General features: G+C 42.1%; 1 protein-coding gene across 1 annotated transcript in view; it reads right to left on the bottom strand.

Annotated features, from left to right (window-relative positions):
• The window catches only part of cntnap2a (contactin associated protein 2a), a 351965-nt gene that overhangs the window by 192737 nt on the left and 134930 nt on the right, over positions 1-24298 (bottom strand). Inside the window, exon 2 of the mRNA XM_056364796.1 lies at positions 9382-9492. Within this exon, the coding sequence (XP_056220771.1) occupies positions 9382-9492 (111 nt within the window). The remainder of the gene's footprint in view (positions 1-9381; positions 9493-24298) is intronic.

The following is a 24298-nucleotide window of genomic DNA, read 5'->3' as shown; positions in this document are numbered from 1 at the left end:
TATTTTTAACTCGAGCTCGTGGCCAAACCGTAAAAAGGAGACAAATAATTCTTTCTGAAAATGTAGACATAGTTGTTGGGATTCATAAAATGTAACTTTGACAGGCAGGGTCTGCACAAAATTTAAACGGGGGTGCCGAGTCCGGCAGCAATACCTGTCTCACTCTCATTGACACCTAATGTAATCGTCTTTTTTTTCAAAAGAATCTCTCTCTGTCTTCGCACTGAGCTTACGCACTCATTTTAAGGAATATCTGAATAAAATAGAGACTGTAGAAACTTCTGGCTTCAGTGTCTGGCACGGTCTTTTCGGTTTATGAAAAGAAGTAACGGTTTTCTCATAATTTGCAGTTGTTTGAAGCCATGTAGAAGCCAAATTCTGGGCATATTTTCACATTGCCATGGCAACGGCAGCTCCTGACCTGTGTGCGTGAGTGCGTGCGCCTAGCAACCAGATAACCAACTCTCCAAGCTCCGCTAGCTTTACATTAGCCGCATGTTAGGTCTTAAATTACATTTAGTTAGGTCTTAAATATGTAAGTCCATTTACTGCTTCCTTCGTTGCTTTTTCTTTTGTTTTGTTATAAGAGTGAATGAAGTTGTGACGGTCTCCGCTGAGACAGAGGAGAGGAGAAGCTACTAGCCCTCTCTCGCTGTCACTTCTAGTCGCGTTGCTCTCCTCCCCAGTAATGTTAAATTTAGCACAGAAAAAAACATAATAGTGGTAATTTAAATAGCGGTTGATGGGATTTATTAACCCTCAGGGGTCCCTCTGTCCTTTTTTGGACATTTTCTTCACTTTTCTTTTTTGATTTGCTGATCATTTTGGCTGTTACAGCTGAAGGTATGGATTTCTGCAAGAAAGTGTTTTTTTTTTTTTACATATTTTTAAAATCTAATGTCAGTTACTGTTACAGGTCTATTATACACTGGTAACACATTTTGTACCCCCTGGGGTTCCTCACGTCCAAAAAAGGACACACAAAGAAAATGCTATAAAATCATCATATATCAATATTTTTTTCTGCTTTTTTTGCATAAATCTCTTAAACCACTTCAGTTCTGCTCAAACCTACCAAATGTTTATTAGTTTTCGGGATTTTAACCCTTTAAATGCCAGTTTGAAGACATGTTGCCTCTTGTTTTATTAAAAAAAAAAACACAGAATATGAGATATTTCCCACATAATACATGATGGAGGGATGTGACATTGTTTTATATCAGAGTCTTTTATATCAAGACATTTCTCAAAACCAGAATATGATCAGGGTGACTTTTGAACACTGGAAATAAATCATGTACTCATCCCGGCAGTAGCCCCCGTGGCACTCAAAATTTCCCTGGAATTTTCTAGTTTTATATATAATGTACTGTAGCTTGTGAGTGATTGCATTTTTCCAAACAAAGAAAAAATGCATTTCACAGTATGATGATGAGTCTGTTGGTAAATAATGTGTTTAGTTTTTAGGAGACAGAGACAGAGTATCTATCAAGCTCCCTCTTTGAAGTAAATACATAAATAAAGCCATGTGCATGAGCCTATTCATGTTGAGGTATTTATACACTACATGCACCCAATTATACATCCTGACAGCACATACAATTACTCATATTAAGAGCACACGCTCACATTTACACACACATACATGGGTAGAGAACACGGTGTGTGTGTGACAGCAGTCAGATGAAAAAGCATGCAACGAACTATGGGCATGGTGACTGGCTGGCACACAGAAGATGGCTGCCTGCCGGAAAATTGTTATGGCATCATTTTACCTCTCTCTCACACACACACACACAGACAGACAAGGAACGTGCAGCCAAAAATGGATATACATACAGCTGCACACAAGCTCACACATATACCCACAGCCTAAAAATCTAATAGCTGTCAGCATTCACAACACAAGCTTAATATGAGTGGTGTGTCCCATTGATTTTCTGCCTCCCCTGTTCCATAGCACTAGGAGATTGGAGTAGATTGGCTTATCAGCACACACTCATGCCACACTCATGGCACATTTGGCTGCCAAATTGCAGCTGCTTGGAGGGACCCCTCCTTATATTATCACTGTGTGGGTATGTTATAATCCTCAAGTCTGTGCTTTTGTGAGCTGTGTGTGCCGGGTGTGAGCGGCTCCATGCTGCTGTATACACTGCCGGGCAAAAGTTTAACAACATCTCAAATGTTCCAGTTGTAATTTTACTTTACTTAATTCAATGTCTCAGTATTTCTGGAATTAAAGCACAGAACAAATAAACCATTGGAAATTTTTTTCACAAATTTGCTCCAATTTTAAGGTTACTTTGCTTTCACCTTCTGTTTAGTTCATTCCGAACTAGTCTGACTCACGGATGTAGACTGTGGGGAAATTCTACCATTGGGCACCTATTTTAGGTGACATTCTACTCCCTTTGCACCCCTGCCCACTACTGTTTCCAAAATCCAGCCTGAGCTAACAACTTACACACTGAAAATGGCAAGTTTTGATCAAGATTTGGATCTTGTTCTTGGCTGTTTTTTGTGCTGTTTTCTTTGCAGGGAAATATCTATTTTAAATACAGTGCTCGCTTCCCCATGTGCAAATGTTCCACAAGTTACCCTCCTCACTGTTTTGCAGGGGCACCGTCATTTTATCTTTGTCACAATCCATTCCGGTCTCCTGCCTGCTTTTCCCATTCACCTGCACCCAGTAATTTTCCACTCACCTCCACTCACCTGTTTGCTCCGCCTCCTCATCAGTCACCATGGTTTTCTCCCACCTTCCACACCTGCTCCTCATCAGTAATCAACCCTGGATATAAGCACCCACCTCCTGACACTCATTGCCAGATTGTTCTTCGCGTCATGCAAGTCTTTCCAGTACTTTTGTCTGGACTGATCTCCCGTTGCCGACTTTGCCTACCTTTGACCTCCTCGTGTGTCTCAGCCCTGGTAATCACCTCAGCCTTTCGTCCCCGACCACGAGCTCTGCCGGGACGTCTCTGGTGTCTGTCTGCCTGTTTCCCTGGCTGTTCGGTGATTCCCCCTGGTGATCTGTTTCCCTGCCCCTGCTCACCTGCCTCCGGATCTACTCAGCATTCCTCCACGCTTCCTGCTGGTATCCGCTCGCCTGCCATCCTGAGCGTTACCACAGCTGTGAGTACCCAGAGTGCCGTTCACCATTAACCACCTCACGGGGAGGGCCCGTATGTGGGGGACCTCTGAATGGGAACGCCAAACTTCTGCCTGCAGCTCCTTCAAAGACTTTGCTGTCGAGCTCCGGAAGGTCTTCGGCCCACCTTTCCAGGGTCCAGATGCCACGGGTGGTCTTCTGAACCTCCACCAGGGGGACCCCTCCGTGGCCGATTTTCGTACCAGGGCTTGCCAGAGTAAATGGAACGTCGAGGCCCAGTGCGATGCCTACTTACAGGGGCTTGAGGAGCATGTTAAGGACGAGCTGGTGTCATACGATCTTCCTGCCACGTTGGAAGAGCTCGTCGAACTCACACGGCGGGTGGACCGACGCATCCAGGCCAGGCGGGAGGAGAGACGGTGAGGATGGTTCGGGCGTCCTCTTCCGAACCAGCTCCGCCCAGTACTGGAGGCATCAACTTCCCGGTCCAAACCTAAGAGGGGAGATTCGGAACCCATGCAGGTCGGCAGAACCACCCTGTCACCAGAGGAACGCCAGCGCTGTCACAGACTCAACCTGTGTCTGTACTGTGGACAAGAAGGGCACTTCGTCTCCAAGTGTCCAGCAAAAGCCAGGGCTCACCAGTAGCGAGGGACGTACTGGTGGTTCCGACCTCTGAACTGTCGCTCAAGAAACGCCCCCTCTGCCACGGTCGCTCAAACTGGTGCTGGAGGAGTGGCGTCACTGGCTGGAGGTGTTCAAACAACCGTTCCTTGTGTGGACGGATCACAAGAACCTGGAGTACATCAGGTCAGCCAAAAGACTGAACTCCAGGCAGGCCCGCTGGTCCCTCTTCCTCACCAGGTTCAATTTTACTCTCTCCTATCACCCAGGGACCCGCAACGTAAAGCCTGACGCCCTCTCCCGTCAGTTCCTGAAGGGAGAGGAGGAGGTTTCCAGGGCAGCAAACACCATCCTTCCCTCTGCTTGCCTGGCCACCGCCATTGCATGGGGAATTGAGGAGAGAGTTAGGGTGGCGCTGGAGGAGCAACCAGGTCCCAGCACCTGTCTTCCCAACCGGCTCTTCATCCCGGCCCACCTCCGTTCTGAGGTGCTCCAGTGGGCCCACAGCACGCACCTCACCTGCCATCCAGGGATCCAGAGAACCAAGGAGGTTCTTCAGTGTCGGTTCTGGTGGGACTCCCTGGACCAGGACACCAAGGGGTTCGTCAAGGCCTTCCCCGTTTGTAACCAGAACAAAACCTCCCACCAGGCTCCTGCTGGACTCCTGCACCCGCTCCCAGTTCCCCATTGTCCCTGGTCCCACATATCCCTGGACTTTGTGACCGGTCTACCACCATCTCAAGGACACACCACCATCCTTACCGTGGTAGACCGGTTCAGCAAGATGGCACACTTCATCCCCCTGCCCAAGCTCCCTTCGGCCAAGGACACTGCTAAACTGGTCCTCCAGCACGTTTTCCGGCTCCATGGCCTCCCAATCGATGTGGTCTCTGACCGAGGGCCAAAGTTCTCCTTGGTCTTTTGGAGAGAGTTCTGCTCCCTCATTGGGGCCACGGCCAGCATGTCATCCGGTTTCCATCCACAATCCAACAGCCAGACGGAGCGGAAGAACCAGGAGATGGAGGTGGCTCTCCGGTGCATGGTCTCCAATCACCCCACGTCCTGGTCGCAGCAGTTGTTGTGGGCGTATTCCGCCCACAACACACTCATCAGCTCCTCCACTGGCCTCTCCCCGTTCCAGTGTGCTTATGGTTACCAGCCACCCCTGTTCCCAGCCCAGGAGAGGGAGGTCTCTTGCCCTTCTGTACAGGCTTTCATCCCCCGATGTCGTCGCAGCTGGTCCCGGGCCAGATCCACTCGTCTGTGGTCGACTCAAAGAAACTGGCACCCAAGTTCATCGGCCCCTTCGAGATTCAGAAGGTCATCAACCCTGCTGCAGTCCGCCTCAAGCTTCCCCGGTCTATGCGAGTTCACCCCACATTTCACATCAGTTCTCGAGAGCCCCTTGATTCCTGCTACCCCGACTCCTCCGCCGCCTCGCCTTATCGATGGAGACCCGGCTTACACAGTACGATGGCTCATCCGCTCTCGTCGCCATGGGAGGGGCATCCAGTACCTGGTCGACTGGGAGGGTTATGGTCCAGAGGAGAGATCCTGGGTCCCCGCCAGTTACATCCTCGACCCTCGGCTCATTACTGACTTCCACCGGCAGCACCCGGACCAGCCCTCCAGGACCCTCCCGTCGACCGGGAACCCCCGCCCGAGCACCTCTGCCGCTCCTCCCATCCCCGGCCCAGATGAGGAGGACCCACCATAGTCATCTGAGGACACCTCGTCCGAGGACGAGGGGTCCCTCCGCCAGACCCCCTCCGCCCACCCGGTTGAAGTCGTGGACATGGCCGAGTCTGAGGAGTATTGAGGAGGTTCCTCTGGAGTTCTCCCCTCCCTGCACTTGGGACCTTGTTTTGGAACGTCGGGGGACGTCCCTTGAGGGGGGGTTCTGTCACAATCCATTCTGGTCTCCTGCCTGGTTTTCCCATTCAACTGCACCCAGTAATTTTCCACTCACCTCCACTCACCTGTTTGCTCCGCCTCCTCATCAGTCACCATGGTTTTCTCCCACCTTCCACACCTGCTCCTCATCAGTAATCAACCCTGGATATAAGCACCTTTCTCCTGACACTCATTGCCAGATTGTTCTTCGCGTCATGCAAGTCTTTCCAGCACTTTTGTCCGGACCAATCTCCCGTTGCCGACTCTGCCTGCCTTTGACCTGCTCGTCTGTCTCAGCCCTGGTAATCACCTCAGCCTTTCGTCCCCGACCACGAGTTCTGCTGGGGCGTCTCTGGTGTCTGTCTGCCTGTTTCCCTGGCTGTTCGGTGATTCCCCCTGGTGATCTGTTTCCCTGCCCCTGCTCACCTGCCTCCGGATATACTCAGCATTCCTCCACACTTCCAGCTGGTATTCGCTCACCTGCCATCCTGAGCGTTACCACAGCTGTGAGTACCTGGCATTTCATTCATTCAGGTGCTGTTCCCTGGTCCCAGTTCTGCCTCCCCGAACCGTGCTCCCCGCCACAGACTCTCCCCCTGAACTCTGGACTCATTCACTCCTGCTCATCTGCCATATTGCTTGCTGTGAAGTGTTCAATAAAGACCGTTACAAATTATCTCTTGCCGTTGTGCTGCATTTGGGTCCTACACGAACCCGTTTCAATCTTGGGCTCATCCAAGACCATTGTGATTGGTTTAAAAAAAATCTGCAATGAAAATCAAGGCTGATCTCTCTGATGTTTCCTCCGCTAAAATCTTGATACACACACCTCTTTATGCAGTCAAGCTAGCGCAAGCAGCAATGGTGGGACAGACACAAGACCAGGCCCTTTTCAGAGTTTTCTTTTTTTTTTTACTTTTAATGTGAGAACCATGTTGAACAAAACATTAATAATAGCAGAGTATTGTTCGGAGGGGAATTTTAAAGGAATGCGAACAAGCCAGAGCATTTATTCCCTAATGGGTGCAGCCAAACCATTCTCCACAGTGCTATGGCGATAGGCCTGGGTATATGAGACTAATCCCAAATCAGCTCCTTGGGGTTTAAGTCTGGAGACTGATGGTCTTCCATTATGTGATGCCACTATCTAGTTCTTCTATTGTTTTGCATCACTATCTTGCTGTAGGATGATTCCTAACCAACCAGTCAGGGTTCATCCTACAACCAGTCAACAATACTTCCTGCAGTACAGTATTTTCATTATTATATATATTTTCATTAGCATCAGTAACACAGCTTGTTTCAACACGCAGAGGATTTGTAAGTAATCAACAAAGGTTGGGGCACCTGTATTGTTTGCATTGAATTTCTCTGGACTCTGGAATCTCTGGACCATTTAAGGTTATTCAATGGACTTAAACTACTCAAATATCATTACAAACTGGAAGAATGAGAGTTTTGTGTGGAGTTCAATCCTGTATTTTGACATGCTCGTGTCCATGATGCTATGGGTTTAGACTCGTGTTTTTCAGGCCTTTGAGTGTTCCTGTGAATGTGGTGCAGTAGCTCAGGAGTCGGAGCGGGTCCTCCACTAATTGGATGGTCGGTGTTTCTGCATGTCGAAGTGTCCTTGAGCAAAATACTGAACCAGACACATTGCCCCCGATGTATCATCGGTGGGGAGACTGTGCGAGTGTGTGATAGAAACAGCACTGTATGAATGTGTGGCTGAATGCAACTTGTAGTGTGAAGCGCTTTGAGTGGTTGATAAGAGTAGAAGAGCACTCTATAAATGCAGCCCATTTACATGTATCATGCAAGCTTGATGGGCTGTTAACTTGTTTCTCCTTCAGTGCGTGTTCTACTTCTGCAAATGTTTCACTGTCTGTCTAAACATGTGCAGTATGAGCATTTGTTATGCCTGTTTACTTAAATTTGTATACTTATGTATCTGTGTGCATTTGATATCTGTGTTTATGTTTTAAATTGATGTGTTTTTCATTCAGTGTTAAAAACTGACAAGAAAATAACAATTTCAATTTTGAGAGGCATCTCCCTTTATAGCAAAAAAATTCTATTGGGTTTCAAAAAAAGAGAGGATGAGTTTCTCCTCTAATGTTATATTCCACCAGTCATACTGTATGCTTTAAGCTAACAAGATGATGACCTCATCATCCAAACACAGTGTCATTGTATGGAGGACACAAAGACACAGAGGATGAGATCAAACTTTTTATCCTTTGCCTTAATTGCCTCTGGTACCTGTATCAGTATGTACCCATTTTGGCACATTCAACACTAAGTGAACATCTGATGGAGTTTGTCAGTTTGTTGTTTATCACAGTGCTGGTTCTGACTGTCATATAGTGTCATTTGGATCATTGGAGAAAAACTGCACTGAGCAAAACAAGGTTACATGTTGGGCACCTAATTACAAGTCAAAGTTGACAGGTAGTGAAAGAGAGAGAGCGCTGAGTAATTTTTCTTTTATCATGAAACATTTTCACTGCTAAATACGGCAACAGTAAAATGTCTCTGGATATATCTCAGCCAATGGGTTTAGTCATTGTATTTGTAGATTTTGGAGGTAATTTAGTCTGAGTAATTAATTAATCTTAAATTGTACTGTGTTTTTTTTTTTTTTTTGTTTTGTTTTTTTTTTTTGTTTTGTTTTTTTTTAAAGGTGAGCAAATGTGCCTTGAGGTCAGAAAATATCAAATTTTTTCAGTCCAAACTGAAAATTCTTCAATTGAATTTACAATCAGTAAATAAATGTGCCTTATTCAGAAACACTGTTTTAATGAAGCTAGTCGAAACTGATAAAGGTATTTTGGAAGGAAAATAAGAGACTAAACTAAATGACTTTTGTGAACTGAGAGTGAGTGCATTTAACACTATCTATAAATTGTTCACCTACTTTAATATAAGTATTACTCTAGCTTTTCGGTACAACAACAATTTCCAAGGAACCAGATTTTGATGCTTCAACAATTACATGTTCCCTAAGGACCTCCATCTCTGAGGAGAATGGATAAAAAACAGAAAGGATTCACAAGTTGTATGTTTACAGTCATCCATTGTTGCTGTCATTAACAATTCGGTCTTTATTTCTTTCCCTTTTTTCTTGTTCATAGGTATCATGATTAAAGGAGGAGCAGTCCTGTCTCAGCAGTAATTCTATTGGTATGATTAAACACACCAGATTACCTTGCCTTTATTTGCCAGCTCTGAGCTCTGTTTCCTCAGCTGTAGTGTGACTATATTAGATAGAAAAGTATGAATTATTAATTGTATAAACATAGAGGGGTGTAATTGTCTGGCCCTATCTCTCTCTGCTGTGGACTGATGTGGAAATGAGCTCGAGTCTGAGTCACTGAGATAATAACTGGAGCTGAGTGAGGGAGAGAAAGATGGAGAAATGGAAGAGGACATATAGAGAGGAAAGTAAAAAGAAATACAGAGAAATCAGAAAAAGAAGAGGTGATAGCAGCTGTGCAGCACTATGAAATATGTCACTCAATGAAGGCTAGGGCACTTATCTCACAGTGTGTTATCTGTAAAATCATTTGTACGGATGTATGTCCATGTACCTGAATTCTATATTTACTTTTCTCTAGTTCTAGTGTATCTGCAACCCTTTATGCACACCATTCATGTATGTGAGTACATGGACATCTGCAGGGGTTTTTTTGTGTGTGTGTGTGTGTGTGTGTGTGTGTGTGTGTGTGTGTGTGTTTGTGTGAGTCTACCTCCTCTTCTGTTGAGCTTGGCATATCCGGGTGCATATCCATTGGAGAAGACAGATGAGCTGGTGAAGGCTGTGTGAGGCAGAGGAGAGGCTAGAGCCTCATCACACTTTGCTGTGGAGAGAGAAAAAATATGATGAACCAAGGAGAGATGGATGACAGAAGGAGAACAGGGGAGGAGAAAGAGAAGAGAAAGAAGCAGAGAGGGAAAAAATGGGAAAGAAGTTGAAGGGGAGGAGTGAAGAAAAAGAGAAAACAGTGAACATTAGTATATTTTGCATTAATTGCAGAAAATGCATCAAAAATTAACATTTATCTACACAATGAGATGTCCTCAGTACACTCAGATGAAAAATATGAAGTCTTGTATTTTTTTTGTATGGTTTCACTCAGTGCATTGTCTGGAAGAGACTTGCTCAGAAGAGTAGAAACACAGTCATTGCTGAAGGTTGAAGCTATTTGTGGGTCAAGAACTAAGTCAGGTCAGTCAAACTTGAACCACAGGGGCAAAGAAAACTTTGTTGAGTTCATGAGAGTGCGCTGCAAAAATATCTCCTATAACAAGCAAGAGGGCCTTGTAAAAAGATGCAGATGCATACTTGATTTAGAAAAGGGAGGAAAAAGTAACAGAAATTTGAAATAAGTTAAACCTTCCCATCTCACCAGGCCCTGCACAATCATAATTAACAATTAAGACTGTGATTTGTCTTCTGCCTTGATTCACATATTGTAAGGTCACTTTTAAAATTCTGAGTGAAATTCTATGTTATAAAGAACAACTGGATCTCAGGAATGAATACAAAAATAATTCAAGAAAACTTTTTGTACAGACAGATATTTATTAAAAATAAAAACTTTTTGCTATAGTGAAATAACAACAGGGGATGGATGTTGGTTACCTCAATCTAAAATGTTCAATGGTTGTTGTACAATGTAAGTTTAACACGATCCTGAATTCAAATCATTCAGTCCTTGAAAAGGGGATGAACCTTTTAATGCAAAATACAACAGCTTTATAATGGTCTTTTCTGCAGTATGTAACCTCAAATGTAATCATGCAGACCTGAGTCCAGATACACATTTCCACCTGTCTAGCTGGATGAACTGTGTACCCAATGACTTGGAGTAGCCATGAGGAAAATAGTCAAAGAGACCAAAGCTGTACTGCTGCTCAGTCCCAGCTGACCTCAGTGTCAACCCACAACTCCTTGCACTCTGCAAAGAAATCCAAGACAGCGACTACAGCGGCATATATATGAGACACACAAAAGCAGCAAAAATCACATTGGACAAATACACAAATATATATTCCTGACATACACACACACACACACACACACACACACACACAAACACACACACACACACACACACACACAGTCATGAAGTTGCTTTCCTTCCTCTCTTTCAATTTGCCCCTTTCACTCACTCATACGCACAAACAAAAACACACTCAGCTCCTCCAGTACATTAGGCTTCACACAGAGAGAAATTGTGAATGGTCTGTCAGGCCTGGTAGAGGCAGTCAATAGCTCTCTGTCATGCCCCACCGTATGTGTGTGTGTGTGTGTTGTGTGTGTGTGTGTGTGTGTGTGTGTTTCTGTGTGTGTGTGTGTGTGTTTGAGTGTGTATGAGGGAGAGCCAGATTTAGAAGAGAGAGAAATGTTTGTCTTTCTGAGAATGTTTGTGTGCCGTATGCTACTGAAAGTCAGAGCTTCTTGGGCTGTTGGCTTCTTAGACATATTACTTTTTGTCACAGGTGGTCTCACAATGAAAAATGTATATCATCGAAGCCTGATAATGTGCGAGTGTGTGTGTTTCTGTATGGTAGAAGAAACCCAGCTTCTCCTTTATAAACACCCAAAAAGTAATGAGGTCTCCGCTACTTTGACCTTGCACTGACATAGTAGTAAAATCCACTAGCAAACAAATTAATTGGCTCATTGTCACAGAAATGAGCAGCGATGTACTCCAGAGGGGAGGTGTCCATAATGTAATTTTGTCAAAAATTATAATTTCACCTAACCTTGTCCTGTGTTATATAGTATATGTGTAAATCATAGCTCAGCTCTTCGCCATCTCCATTTTAGCAGTGCCTTACTGCAACTAACTCCTGGCTAATCCAAAAAAAAGAGCAAAGAGGTGAGGTGTGTGTGGGGCCGAGACGGTGCACGCTGGTTTAATAACTGTGAAAAGCATAAGCTCTCGTTACTATTGTTAGCGAGGCTGGGCGTATTGCTCAAAGGCTAACTCAAGGCAGATTAATTTGCTGTCTAATTAGCTAGTTAATGACAATGCTGCCAATCCAGCGACTGTCTGCAACTGTCTGCTCTGTTCAGTGAGAGGCAGAGAGATGGAGCAGGTCATTCAGTCTACCCGGTAGCCAGGATTTATATGCTAATTGGCATATTTTCATCTAGCTACATTTAGTGACTCGTCGACTTTAGCAACTTTCCACTGAATGTAGTTGGCAACACTGGTTAACAAGCTAGGTATGGTGATTGCAGACACCAATACCTGCTAAATTTTGCTAACAATAAAACAATGCTAGAATTTCACTCACCTCAAAAAACAGGAGCACAGACTTCACCATGTTCTGTTAGTCAGTTACAACAAGCCACATTATTTGTCTGATAGTTGCATTAAAAATCCTCCAAAAGATAGCAACAATTAGCCGGGGCGGCGCCTAGCAGACATCTCGTGTTAGAGCCTGCTTGAATAGTCGCTATATGACGCAACATGCCAATTAGCATATCCATGATGTCATCGTGTCAAATTTGCATTCTGCCGTGTGTCAGCCCTTTATCTACTTGCTTCTCTCCCACTTTCTGTGCGGGACATACTTGCGCTGAAACTATACAGTCATATACAGGCTGCCTCTTATTCATTCACACTACATGCAATGCCTTTCCTTCAGCTCCAGTTTCAAGAGTGTCTCTATACGATTCTCAGCAATGAGTTCTTCCAGCTGCATGAACATTTTATTGGACACAAACACACACACACACAGACACACCGAGTCATACGCGCGCGTGCGCCAAGAGATCCATAGAACTGCACGGAATAAAGGCTGTGAGGGAAGGAATGAATGGAATGAGAGAGGGAAGTTAAATGCGAGAATGAGAAATTTAAGGGAATGGAGGTATGGGATAAAATACAGTGCGTTTTGTCAGTGCCTACAGTTATTTTCTCAGGGCTCTCTTTATTCTCTGATGGGGGAAAACTGCTACGTGAAAGGAATTTAGTGATCAGATGATAAAAAACGATAGTCAGTACTAAAGTGTATGTTACACTTTATCAGACTCCATCATAACATTTGTACAATCAGTGTTAAAGTGAAAAGCACCTCAATGATAAATCACAACTGTCTCTGGGTAGCATCCAATCTTTTGTACAGTTAGTAAGCCCATGCAGTAATGCACAGACACAGTACATCACACAATGTAAACATGACAGTAACCAGGTAATTTTGTTATCATGGGATTTATTAACTTTTTTAAGGGTGTTGTTGCTTACAAAGATTAAGTTATAAGAAATCATGTAGGCCTATATATTGTTTTTTAATATCGACAAAGAACAAAATGCATGGCAGTGAAAAGGGAATGGTTGGTTGCTATTTGAGTGAAGCACACATTGTGACATGTCTGGGAAGAAGAATAAAACCTTTATTGTGGCTTTAGTACTCTATGCTGTATGATGGGCTGCATTCCATCAATATGTGGCCAGCATTTGACTAAAACCTGTAACTTTCCTTTTTTTTGGAATCTGAATTGTCTGTATTTGCAGACATATGGCCTGTTTCACAGTTCATTAAATATAATTTCCTGCTGTTGATTTTAGGACAGTGAACAGTAATCTTAACAGCGAAGGACTGCATTTAACTATACATATCTGATTTGGTCATAAATAATAAATCTGTGCAGTATGTAAACCTGCAGAAACTGAAAAACTGAAATTACAATGCTAGAACTATCTGTATCAGGACAGCCTGGTACCTTACTAAATGTTTGGACTTTGAGAGCTGAGTAGGGTATTTGGGTTAGGCTATGGCCTTGAAATTACTGGCAATAAATCTGACATTGTCTGTTTTCCCATTTTTCAGCATCCTAAAGGAATACACCTCTGCCAACAACAGTAATACACTTAAGTGATTTATTGCTTTGAGACGATTTAGTGGCAGTGCAGGGTTTCCCACATAGGTAAATTGCATGTAAGAAACTTCAGCCTCTGTTTTTTTTCCTTGTTACTAATTAGACTTTGAAAGAGAGCTACGATACATCATGTCCATCAATAATTCACTGATATATCACAGTCCCACCTGCTGCAGCACACACACTGCAGCTCTGTAATTTGAAGCAAAATAGATTATCAGAGTAAATAAATTAAGCAATAAAAATAACACTCACATGCTGCATAAAGGAATAAACTGTGTGCAGATTTACATGTGCAAAACAGTCAGTATACTGTATGTTTGCTCAGTACCACATGTGACGAGTGCAAAACGTAGAAAACATTCATGAATGCTGACCACATGGTCATATTCTTGGCTCAAGTGTGAGATCGTAGCTGCTGATATTTGCCCATGTCTAAAGTGCAAAGTAGGGTTCTGTATGTTCTGGTACTTTAGGGCAAGCAAATGACTACAATATCCAAGTGCAAATGTCAGCCTATTCCCCTGAGAGCGAGAGAGTGATAGTTTTACGCATGATGGTATGATAAGAGAGGAAGGAGAAACAGGTAGGGGCAATGAGGGGGGCCAGGAGAGAAAGAGAGAGATAGAGAAGGAAAAAAAAGGAAACAGGGAAAAGAAGACAGGTGAGAGCAAAGCAAAATGGCTGCCTACCAAAGCCCTCTTCTTGACATTTCCAGCTAGGTAAATAACTAGGATGTGGAAAAATAGCAACCAGGAGATGTGTCAGCTGGCTGCCACCAGTTGGGACCACAGCCATGGATAGACACAGTTTGGCTAGCTTGTTCAAAGGACTTTACATTGCTGCCACATCTCTGGAGCTAAAGGGAGTTGGATACAAAAAGAGCATAATACATCCAGGGTGATATTCATGACATCCTAAAGATCAGTTGGCATAAAATCACAAATTGGCATCTAGAATGTGGTCCGATAACACAAAAAACTGGCTTTAATAAATTGTCATACCTGCCACATTGGACCTTCAGGCAAATAGCCCTGACAAAGGCAGTTTAGAGAAAAGAGGCCAAACACAATGCATATTTGAAAATCACCAGATTTCTTTTTTTTTTTGGATGGATTTTTTTTTTTTTAAGAAGTCTGATAAAATCTCAGCATTCGCATGTTTGTTTTAACATTGATGTCACTAAGTCAGTCAACCAGTGAGGAATATTCAGTGTCGTTTAAAAAAAAAAAAAAAAAACACTGCATAAAGCTTTGTTATTGTTATCTAATGATTGTGAAACCATTGTGTGTGGAGTTTTGGTTTGGTGCTGTCAAGACCGTCCTCTCAGCAACACTGAATGGGACTTGTGGGCTTTTTCTGGACTCAAGTCATGAACACAGTGGAAGCTGTCAAAAGTGCCAACAGCTGCATGGAGATGCCGTCTGACTCTCCAAACTGCCAGTGAGTGTGAGAGCCTCCATCTGTGCATGCCTCTGGTCTCTGGTGTGGCTGGAAGCAGTATCTATTATACAAATTATGGCAGGTTGTCTGCTGTAAATGACCAATCAGTAATTGTTTGACCAAACAATAATTAACACTCCTTTAAATAATTCAAAAGTTTGTCTACTTGATAAAAAAGGTTGCTAAACATTCTGCATTCTGTATGAGATAAAGGATGGTTTTACTTTACAGCCTACAAAAATACTATTGTCAACAAACCATTAACAGCAGAAAATATTTGTTTTCTAATGCTGATATTAGTGTAATCAAATGCATCAGAAAGCTGACACACTATATACCTGTGTCTGCCTGCATTAGATTCCTGTCTTGTAATATATCGAAGTTACCTTGCTATAATTTAGCAAGGTAACTTCCAATATGGCTGAAAAAAAAATGAAGTTGCTTATCTTCTTTGCAGGGGTCAAAGAGAAAGAGTTTAAAATCTGGTCAAATGGCCATTCGCTAATTAGCAAGCAGATACATACGCATGTTGTCCTGTACACCTGGAATTGCATGACAGCAGCTCCCTAGTGGGTTTCTCAAAGAGGTATAAGACACAAATTAACAGATGTTCCACATCCAAGAAAAGGCCTCTCTAATTGGCATTACAGATGGTTGTTCCTACCATTTGCCACTGTCTTCAGTCTAAAGCCATAAATTGTGAATTAAACACAAGATATGTTGTCTTTGACTTAACTACTGTGACTACATTGGAAAAGTGAGTCCTTGCGTGACAGGTGATAGTTATGAACATTTCAGCAGGGAGGATGCTGTAAAATTAGTATTTAAAAAAAATAAATACATCTTTATCAGATTTAACCTTTATATCAGCTGCTAAACAGTATTGCATTGCATAAAAGGAATGAACTTATTTTATTCAAAAGGCACTGTTTAGTTATGACCTTCAACTGTTGGAAGTTCCCACAGCCTTTGAACACATCACAGTCCAACAGGCTTCAGCTAAACCGTCACAAAGCAGTCATAAGCTCGCTTTTCAAATCAAACGAAGAACAAAGGACATGACAGACACATTTTCATAAAAGATGCAATAGTGACAGAGTGGAATTTCACTGTTCTCTTGTCAAGTGCTTAGCGCTAGCCAAAATAAGTGAAAACATCAATCAGACGCAGACACAGTGCGCAAATATGTTAGTTCTACAGTCATTTTTGCTGATGCATGAAAACTGCCACGTGTTTTTTCTGATGATAGTATATTACATATTTGGTAAAAAAAAAATCACTGATTTTCTGACAGCTTGACTCACCCCTCACATCGCCTGTTCCTCCTAAGAATGAATAACAAACAGCTTTCCTGACACTGTACACCATCTTCATTCAGGATATACAAATCACTTATGTCAAAGTGAATCCATCTAGCATGTCTTTAGTGTAGTTGTGTATTGCACATCCAGTATTGCTTTAAATTCAGGACAAGGTTAAATTTTGCACCTTTGTGTGCAGGGCTCCCACAGCCTTGTGGCATGAAATAGCGGATGGCAGTGGAGTGAATAACAATCATCTAGACCCCAGGGTGGGAGCCCATTCAATTTCAATTCATACAATACCCCAGTGGGAATTAAAATGACCATTTAACTCTCTATGACAAGGTGCCAACTTTTCTAAATGTGAAATTTGTTCAGTGAAAAAAAAGGAGAGTGGGGTGGAGGGGTTATCATATTTTTACAGAAATAAAATTCTCTCAGGAATAGATATGACAAAACGTTGGCAATTTCCCATTGCTGAAATACATTTATTTTAAGTAAGATGATAACGAAGGTTTCACTGAGGAAAACTGAAATCCTTGGTCTCGACACTACTATTTGGTCTTAGAAATGAGTTGTTTTTCAGCTGAGCTCTTGGAAAAAGATTAGCTGCTTCCAGCTCCATCTCTCTCTCTCTCTCTCTCTCTCTCTCTCTCTCTATGTGTTTAGAAATGTATATGGTGTGTATGTGGAATCTGACTCACTTTGCTTGAGGGTGAGATACCTTGTTATTATATTCTCTATCTATTCATCTCTCTTACACTTCTTTCACACTTCTTTGTATCTTTCCATCTATTCTTTCTGCCTTTCTCCATGTCTGTTCAGTGAGTTCATATGTGAGTGGGTGAATTCTAAGATGCAATTAGCTATTTTTTCCTCTCTCCTTCTTGGAAGATATTTTATTAAAAAACAAAAATCTCTACTCATGCTGCTTATTCACTCAATACACTTTCACTCTGGCTTATTTCTCTTTCAACACTCCCATCCCCTGCCTTTCCCGACCACCCTCCAACTACCCACAACCACCCCCAGGCTTGCCAGCTCTTTGCTTGAGCCGTTAATCTAAATTTTTTGGTCCAGATTCATTTTTCATGTCTTGGAACCCTCACCAAACAATTTTTGTCAACAGATCTTGTGCCCTGTGCCAATGTGAGCACAGACCAAGCGCATAATGAGATGTTTTGGATGGAGCAACCACACATATAGACAGACATCCAAACACACACACACACACAAACACACACGTACCTTTTCTTTCCTGCTTCTTTCTACATCTGTCAAGTGAAATTAAAGCTAACTTTTGATATGTTGCAAACTTAAAAATGCTTCCAAACAGTTCAACTTACAAAACATGGATCCTTGCTTCATCAGATCACAGAAGAAAAGCAGCAAACTTTAAACAATGCTCAACTCTAGACAAGCTGATATTGCGCTTTGTTGTCAGCTATTGTTGGCCATATTTTGCTTGAAGACAAAAACTAAGAAACACATTTGGCAGCATTCAAGTGCGCAAACTATTACAAATATCAGTGGGTTCTTTATGTGACATTGTGTTGGATGGATATTTTACAACCAACATTTGGTCTCAACAAACATTTCAGAACGTCAAAAGCCACTATTCATCAGGGTGACAATCGACAATTTGACAGATTAGGATTTACATGAACTACTTCAGTGGGAATCAAGCCCTCAGTCTGTCTTCTGTGTCCAACTCTCTATTCCTACCCCCTTCAAAAAAAATCAGGAACTCATCTGGCAGCAGTTTCCACTCTCCTAATCAAGTCCTTCCAGTCAGTTTGTTGTAAGTAACATTGGCCAACACTTTTCAGTTTGTCCAATAATGTATCCATGGACCCTCTGAAGTCTAACATTCAGTTAGCCTGGCCAGCGCAACAAACCCTTGTGAGTCTGCTGTATTCATCTATTATTTATCCCAGTAATTAAAGGCATGCTCAGGATGACTGATTCTCTTTGTCACTGGGAATCCACGGAGCCTCAGGCTGGTTTATGGGAGGTCTGTGGTGACAGTACACCCCCCTGGTTGGGCTCCTCTGGTATTTTTGATGCAGTTTTGGAAAGGAAAGTTGGACAGAGGGGCCAGGAATACATGTAGTTTTAGATGAGGGAGTTATAGAGAGAGACAGAGGAGATGAGATGTTAGAAGAAGAAGAAGAAGATCAGGAGAAATAAAAAGTGGGAAAAATATGATGTGATCTATTTTAATAGTAATCGTATTTAGTAGTATCCAGTGTGCCCTAGCCCCATAGTGGACTAGATATTTTTGTTCATGTTCTGTGTGAAGCACACTATGTTCAAAAGAGTTAGGAGAAGTGGAAAATAACTAAGAATGGCATTGTGATGAATAATTACTATCAGCTGGCCGTATTACTTTTGTCATTATGCCCAGTGTCAGCTGGTTTCAGCTCTTTATCTGTTTGCTTCTCTCCCACTCTGTGCTCACAAAAACATTTTTTTAAATACAATAAAGCTGTTCTCATTTACATGTTTTTCTGTTTCTGTTGTCAGACAATGGGACAAGTATGAAACAGTGACTGAAACACAACCCAGACTAGATGTTAGCCTAAAAGTCACTTCCAACCCGTTTCCAAATTGCTGCTCTGCACTCCTATAATCCTGATTTTTATAACTATGATATCATCTGACAAAATCACCAAGAAGCTCATTCACATCAGCTGCCATGTGGTCAGCACAGAGAGGTGAACATGTGGAGAGAAAGCCTGACCTCAAGCTCGCAAGGCAATGCTGGCAACTCCGGTCAAAGGGAAGTACATAAAATTTGTCTAAAGTCGCTAGATTTATCACTAGGTGCTTTCTTTATTTTAAGTTGCTAATGGCATCTGAAAAAATGGTTAGTCTAGCAACAAAAGCAATAAGTTAGCAACACTGCTTGTTCGTGCCAAATCATTTTGAAAGAGCAGTGACCAATGGGGAAACTCCAACACAGCCAACCAATGGTGTAACCTCAGTCACACACTGTTCATTCATTCAGTCAGTCAGTCAGTCAGTCAGTCAATGACATTCATGTTTACAGGGCTCCGCTGTAGTGGTCCAGCCAATAATAGAACTGTTTAAGATTTAACACTCTGAAGTGTGTGAATGGTGCCCGGCGCTTTTCTGGATACCATGTGTCCCCCTGTTTTGAAGTTATAGTTTGTGTGGTTATTTTGCAAGAGCACAGTGTTGCTCATATGATTTAAGACAGGGAAGCAGTAGGACACGTCTCTACAATGTAACTCCTACTGAGTTGAAAATCTGCCTCCACCTTTGCTCCACATCTGATGTACAGTGCACAAATCAAATGACCGAACACAACCCCACTCAATTGATTTCACCATTTCAGAACTCTGCTTGCTCTAGTCTTGCTCCACCCACAGGGCCCACAGGCCAGAAAGAAAGAAAGAGAAGAAGAAAAATAAGCAAACTGTCACATATTGGAAGAATCTGTGTAATCCTGGTGTAGTTATAAATAAATAAATGCATAAATAAAAACATGCAAACTGGCACCATTCAATGACACAGTGCTAATTTACATGTAAAAAACTTAAAACACTAACATTTCAACATGAGTATTCATTCAGTGAGAGAGGGCATTTCAGGAATGCTGCTTAAACCATGCTTTCCTCTTTTACTTGGTACCTAAACAACTTCATCTACACCTCATCACTCTGCATTTTTTTCTCTCTTTGCCACCCTGTGGTGTTGTGCTTGGCTGTTTGACCTGCTTACCAGGTGCCAGGTCAGATCAGTTATACCTGCCTGATTCAGTGAGCTCTCAACCAGGACTGATCTGCTTACAGCTGCATGAAGCATAACCCTCTGTCTCTCATTGATACAATCTACCTGCAAGAGAGTGTGTGTCAGTATGTGCACAGGTGTGTGGCCAAAGCACAGAGAGAGAAAGAGAGCGAGAGAGAGAGAAGTGTGTGTATGGCACAAGGGATACCAAGTTAGAAATGATAAAAAAGAGAGCAAATTAGGGAAAGTGTTTACGTGTGTGTGTGTGTGCGTACACATGTACATGTTCACGTGTGAATGCATGTTTGTGTGTGTGTGTGTGTGTGTGTGTGTGTGTGTGTGTGTGTGTGTGTGTGTGTGTGTTGTTACATTCATCTTGTGTGGCCTGAAGCATGGCTGATAGCTTCCGTGTGGCAAGTGGCTCCCATAATAAATAAGTTGGGTGTGTTAAGGGCTAAATCCATATATGTAAGTGCAGGGCAAATTTGCACCACAGCTTTTATTCAATTTGCACCCACAATCTGCATGCAATTAGTACCTGATTTACTGAGGGAGCAGCCCATTACACAATCAACTACTGGGACTGCCTTCTACTCACATTTTATGAATGCACGAGAGTAGAACAGATCAGCAGGTTCAGAGAAGAAATGAAAATGTAATGATTCTTAAATAGAAATACTTGATAGTGGAGCAAAAATATTCCAAGATATTTACTGTATAAATTAAGCCAGTATAGACATTTCAAAGGAAATGAAAGAGGGAAAAAATGAGACAAGCATCCAGTGGTGGAATAGAGCAGTTGTGATAGCTGACCCAGTTGAACAACTGATCCAGCAAAAGCACAGATTTGAACAGGTGGAGCGTGTAGATGGTGTTGATATGGCCAATAATTCACCAGAATCCCAAGGTAACTGCGCCGTACTGCACACTATAAATGACAAAAAAAAAGAGTGCAATTGCCACATTGTGCATTAGCAGCTCAATCTGCAAAACATCAACACCTTGTCCCTTCTTTTATTTGTTGGTCTGAAGTCTAATCGATTAAGTTATCATTTATTTACTATAGTTGTGTGTGCAGCTGCGGAAGTTTCAGAAGGCTCATTTTTGATTCTCTTCCAAACTATAATATACCTGCATTACAAGAAATGTCCATGCAGACTGTCTCATGTACATTATGGACAGGTTAGTTAATCCAACAGAATGGACCCAGCCACACTTTTCTCCTCTGTTATTCTAGGCTGGTGCACCTGGTGCACAATGTCTCCAAAGGAGGAACAAACAAATCTTTAGTTTAGCAAATCTGGCCCTAAGAGATCTTGGTAAGTAATTATTGCATTTTCATGCTAAAATTGCAGAACAGACAGAAGACTATGATGGAATGAAGTTAGGTTGTTGTAGAATGCTTATACTAAGAGAGGATTATTAATTATTTTCCATAGTTCCTCAGATGGGAATGGCTTTCATTTCAGAGTCCATTAAAATATCATCACGTACAGACCATAGTGGGATTGCGGGATTTGGCTTATTGGTTGGTGGGGTGTATTGGTTTCAAAGCAGATCTAACAGAAACACAAGTGCAAAGATTATCTGTTCCAAGAATTCTGCTGATATAAGAAAGGTCAGTAACACTGAGGTTAGATGGTTAGAAAGATTTGTGAACTACGTACTGAACTATATTTAGTTCAAATACTATGCTTGACATCTTCCAACATTTAATGTAGCTGCAAGGATTTGTGAAGATATTGTTCACTGACAGGTTGTGTCACTTGAGTAACCAAAAAATAAAGTATTATTGTGGTCAGTACAGTGTCAGGAAAGTGGCACCAAAATTATAATGAAGAAACATGCACCTTGCTTTGCTTTAAAAAAAAAAAAAAAAAAAAAAAAAAAAAAAAGTACATTGAGATTGTTCATTTGAAACATTGATTTGTAGGAAAAGAAATGAATGGCCTAGTAATCAGATAATTCGGAGAATGAGATATGCATTACAGTAATGCCAATTATGCAGTTTACAGTATTTAGAAAATTAACAGGCTGCAGTGGCTATTCATCCAGGAAAGCTGCACGGTTGAGGAATTCTTTGGCCGTCACTCTGTGCCAGTTGTAATTAGGGTTGATAAGCATAATCCATCATGGTCAGAAAGTGAAATGGATAGACAATCTATATTTGCATATACACTCAATTACACTACTAGATTGCAATTAATAACTCGTCTTGAGCAAGTGAATTAATTTAGCCCACAGATACCCCATAATAACTAAAGTTTTAGTTAGATACTCAGTTAAACAGTAAATTATATAAAAGGTTTAAATAATGTTTTTAATGTGACTTTTCATTTTGTGATGTGATTGAAAATATCACTTTAGAGCTGTGCATTTCTATCCATTTCTCTGAGGACATTTAAAATTAATTTGTTGAAATTTTCCAGTATATTAGTCATTGATAGTGGCGTGTTTCCTGTTTCCCCATACATAATTTCAACTTGTCGCAGTATTCAATATCAAGTTACACTCATACTCAAACATGCCATGAGGAAGTATTGATGTGGAGGCACACACAAACACACACTCACCCTTCCCCCATATCACCACAATAAGAAATTGTAGCGGGAGATCCCATGTGTGAAATTGTCTCTGGTACATCAAAAATATGAAAGAACTACACGGATCAAATTTACCACAACAAAAATATGTTTGTATTTGCCTGTGTGTGTATGTGTGTGAACAAAAACATATTAACAGATGTATTTCTACAGTGTGTCCTTATCATTTTTCTGAGGCTATTTACTATTGTTACATATGTGTACAACCATATATGTGTACTTGTCTATTATGTTGCATTTGAACATACTACTACTCTCGGGGAAACGCTAAGTGGAACAGCTCAAGCTTAAGTCTGAGAGACAGAGACAAGCCAGGACCTGACCACTGGACCAGACGAGAGAGTGCATGGGAAGAAACGTAGAGGTACGTATTCTATTAGACATTTGGCCCTTACAATATTATAAAAGGGCAACAGATTTATGTAGCAGGCGTTAGTGTGCTAGCTTCTCCTGTAGAGGATAAATTATGATGTATTGAGTGGATATGCAGAGTTTTTTCTATTGCATTTGTTTTCAGGGTTTTTTTTTTTTTTGGTTTTGGTTTTACATCAATACATTTTCAGGGTCTTTTCTTTTGATGTTCATGTTTTGGCTTCCTGCAGCACGTTATACAAACACATACAAATACAATAATGGAAGTATATGTTTTATATTTCAGATGTGTTTGTGAATTGCCATCATTTCGGTTGTTTCTCCTAATTGAAGTGTTTTGGCCCGTGCGCCATGTTTGCCCTTGTCGGCCATATATATTGATCACTGAGACAGCATTGATTTGGTGGTGGTGGTGGGGGGGGGGGGGGGGGGGGGTAGAGTAACTGGTTGCCTAGCTTACTAGACTTTACAAGTAGCTTGTCCAACACTACACAAGTTGCCAAAACTTTTACTAGAAACAGAGGAAGGCAGCAGAGAAAAAGAAATATACACTGACGTATTGAATAATAAAACATGCCTGGTTTGTTTCCATTTTACACACGGTGAATACCTGTGCCGTGGGTCAGCATCTGAGCGTTCAGTGAATCACTGGCTGTTGGTGTGGTCTGGATGGGCCTTAGTCATTTCCTCTGTAGAAGTCAGGGAGAAATCGTGAGGCTCTCTCTGGCCTCCTGTGTGCTCATAAAGATGATTTGCTGCCAATCTGGCAACTGAAGCCCATAATATCACTCCCTCCACTGCCCTCCACCCCTTTGTCAGCCCTAAACTCTACCATATTGTGAAACAATATGGTCTGACTAGCAGTAAAAAAATGAATGCATGGAGGGAATGAGAGAGAAAGGGTGAAAGACAAAAAAAAAAAAAAACTTGTGTAGGATATGTGTTAAAATCACTCATGCATGCACTTTCTTTCACAGAGGTACATATGCACATACCCAATTAACTTCCTTTCAAAATAGTCCCATGCTGGTACCCAATATGGCCAGTTTGCCTTACAGAAAGAGGGTGTAGAGGGGAGGTTGGTGAGGGGCAACAGACGGGAAAAACACAGAAAGGCTGGACCACACAGGAAGACACATTTGTGTGGTACAGTGTTTAGGTTAAGCCGGAAGGCGAAGCTCTCAATTTTCCGGTCGATCTACGTTCCGATCCTCACCTATGGTCATGAGCTTTGGGTAATGACCGAAAGAACGAGATCGCGAGTACAAGCGGCCGAAATGAGTTTCCTCCGCAG

The sequence above is a fragment of the Seriola aureovittata genome, chromosome 20 (genome assembly GCF_021018895.1).
Source record: "Seriola aureovittata isolate HTS-2021-v1 ecotype China chromosome 20, ASM2101889v1, whole genome shotgun sequence".
Classification (NCBI taxonomy): Eukaryota; Metazoa; Chordata; class Actinopteri; order Carangiformes; family Carangidae; genus Seriola; species Seriola aureovittata.
The sequence above is the reverse complement of the archived record's forward strand: the minus strand, read 5'-3'. Positions and strand labels throughout refer to the sequence as shown.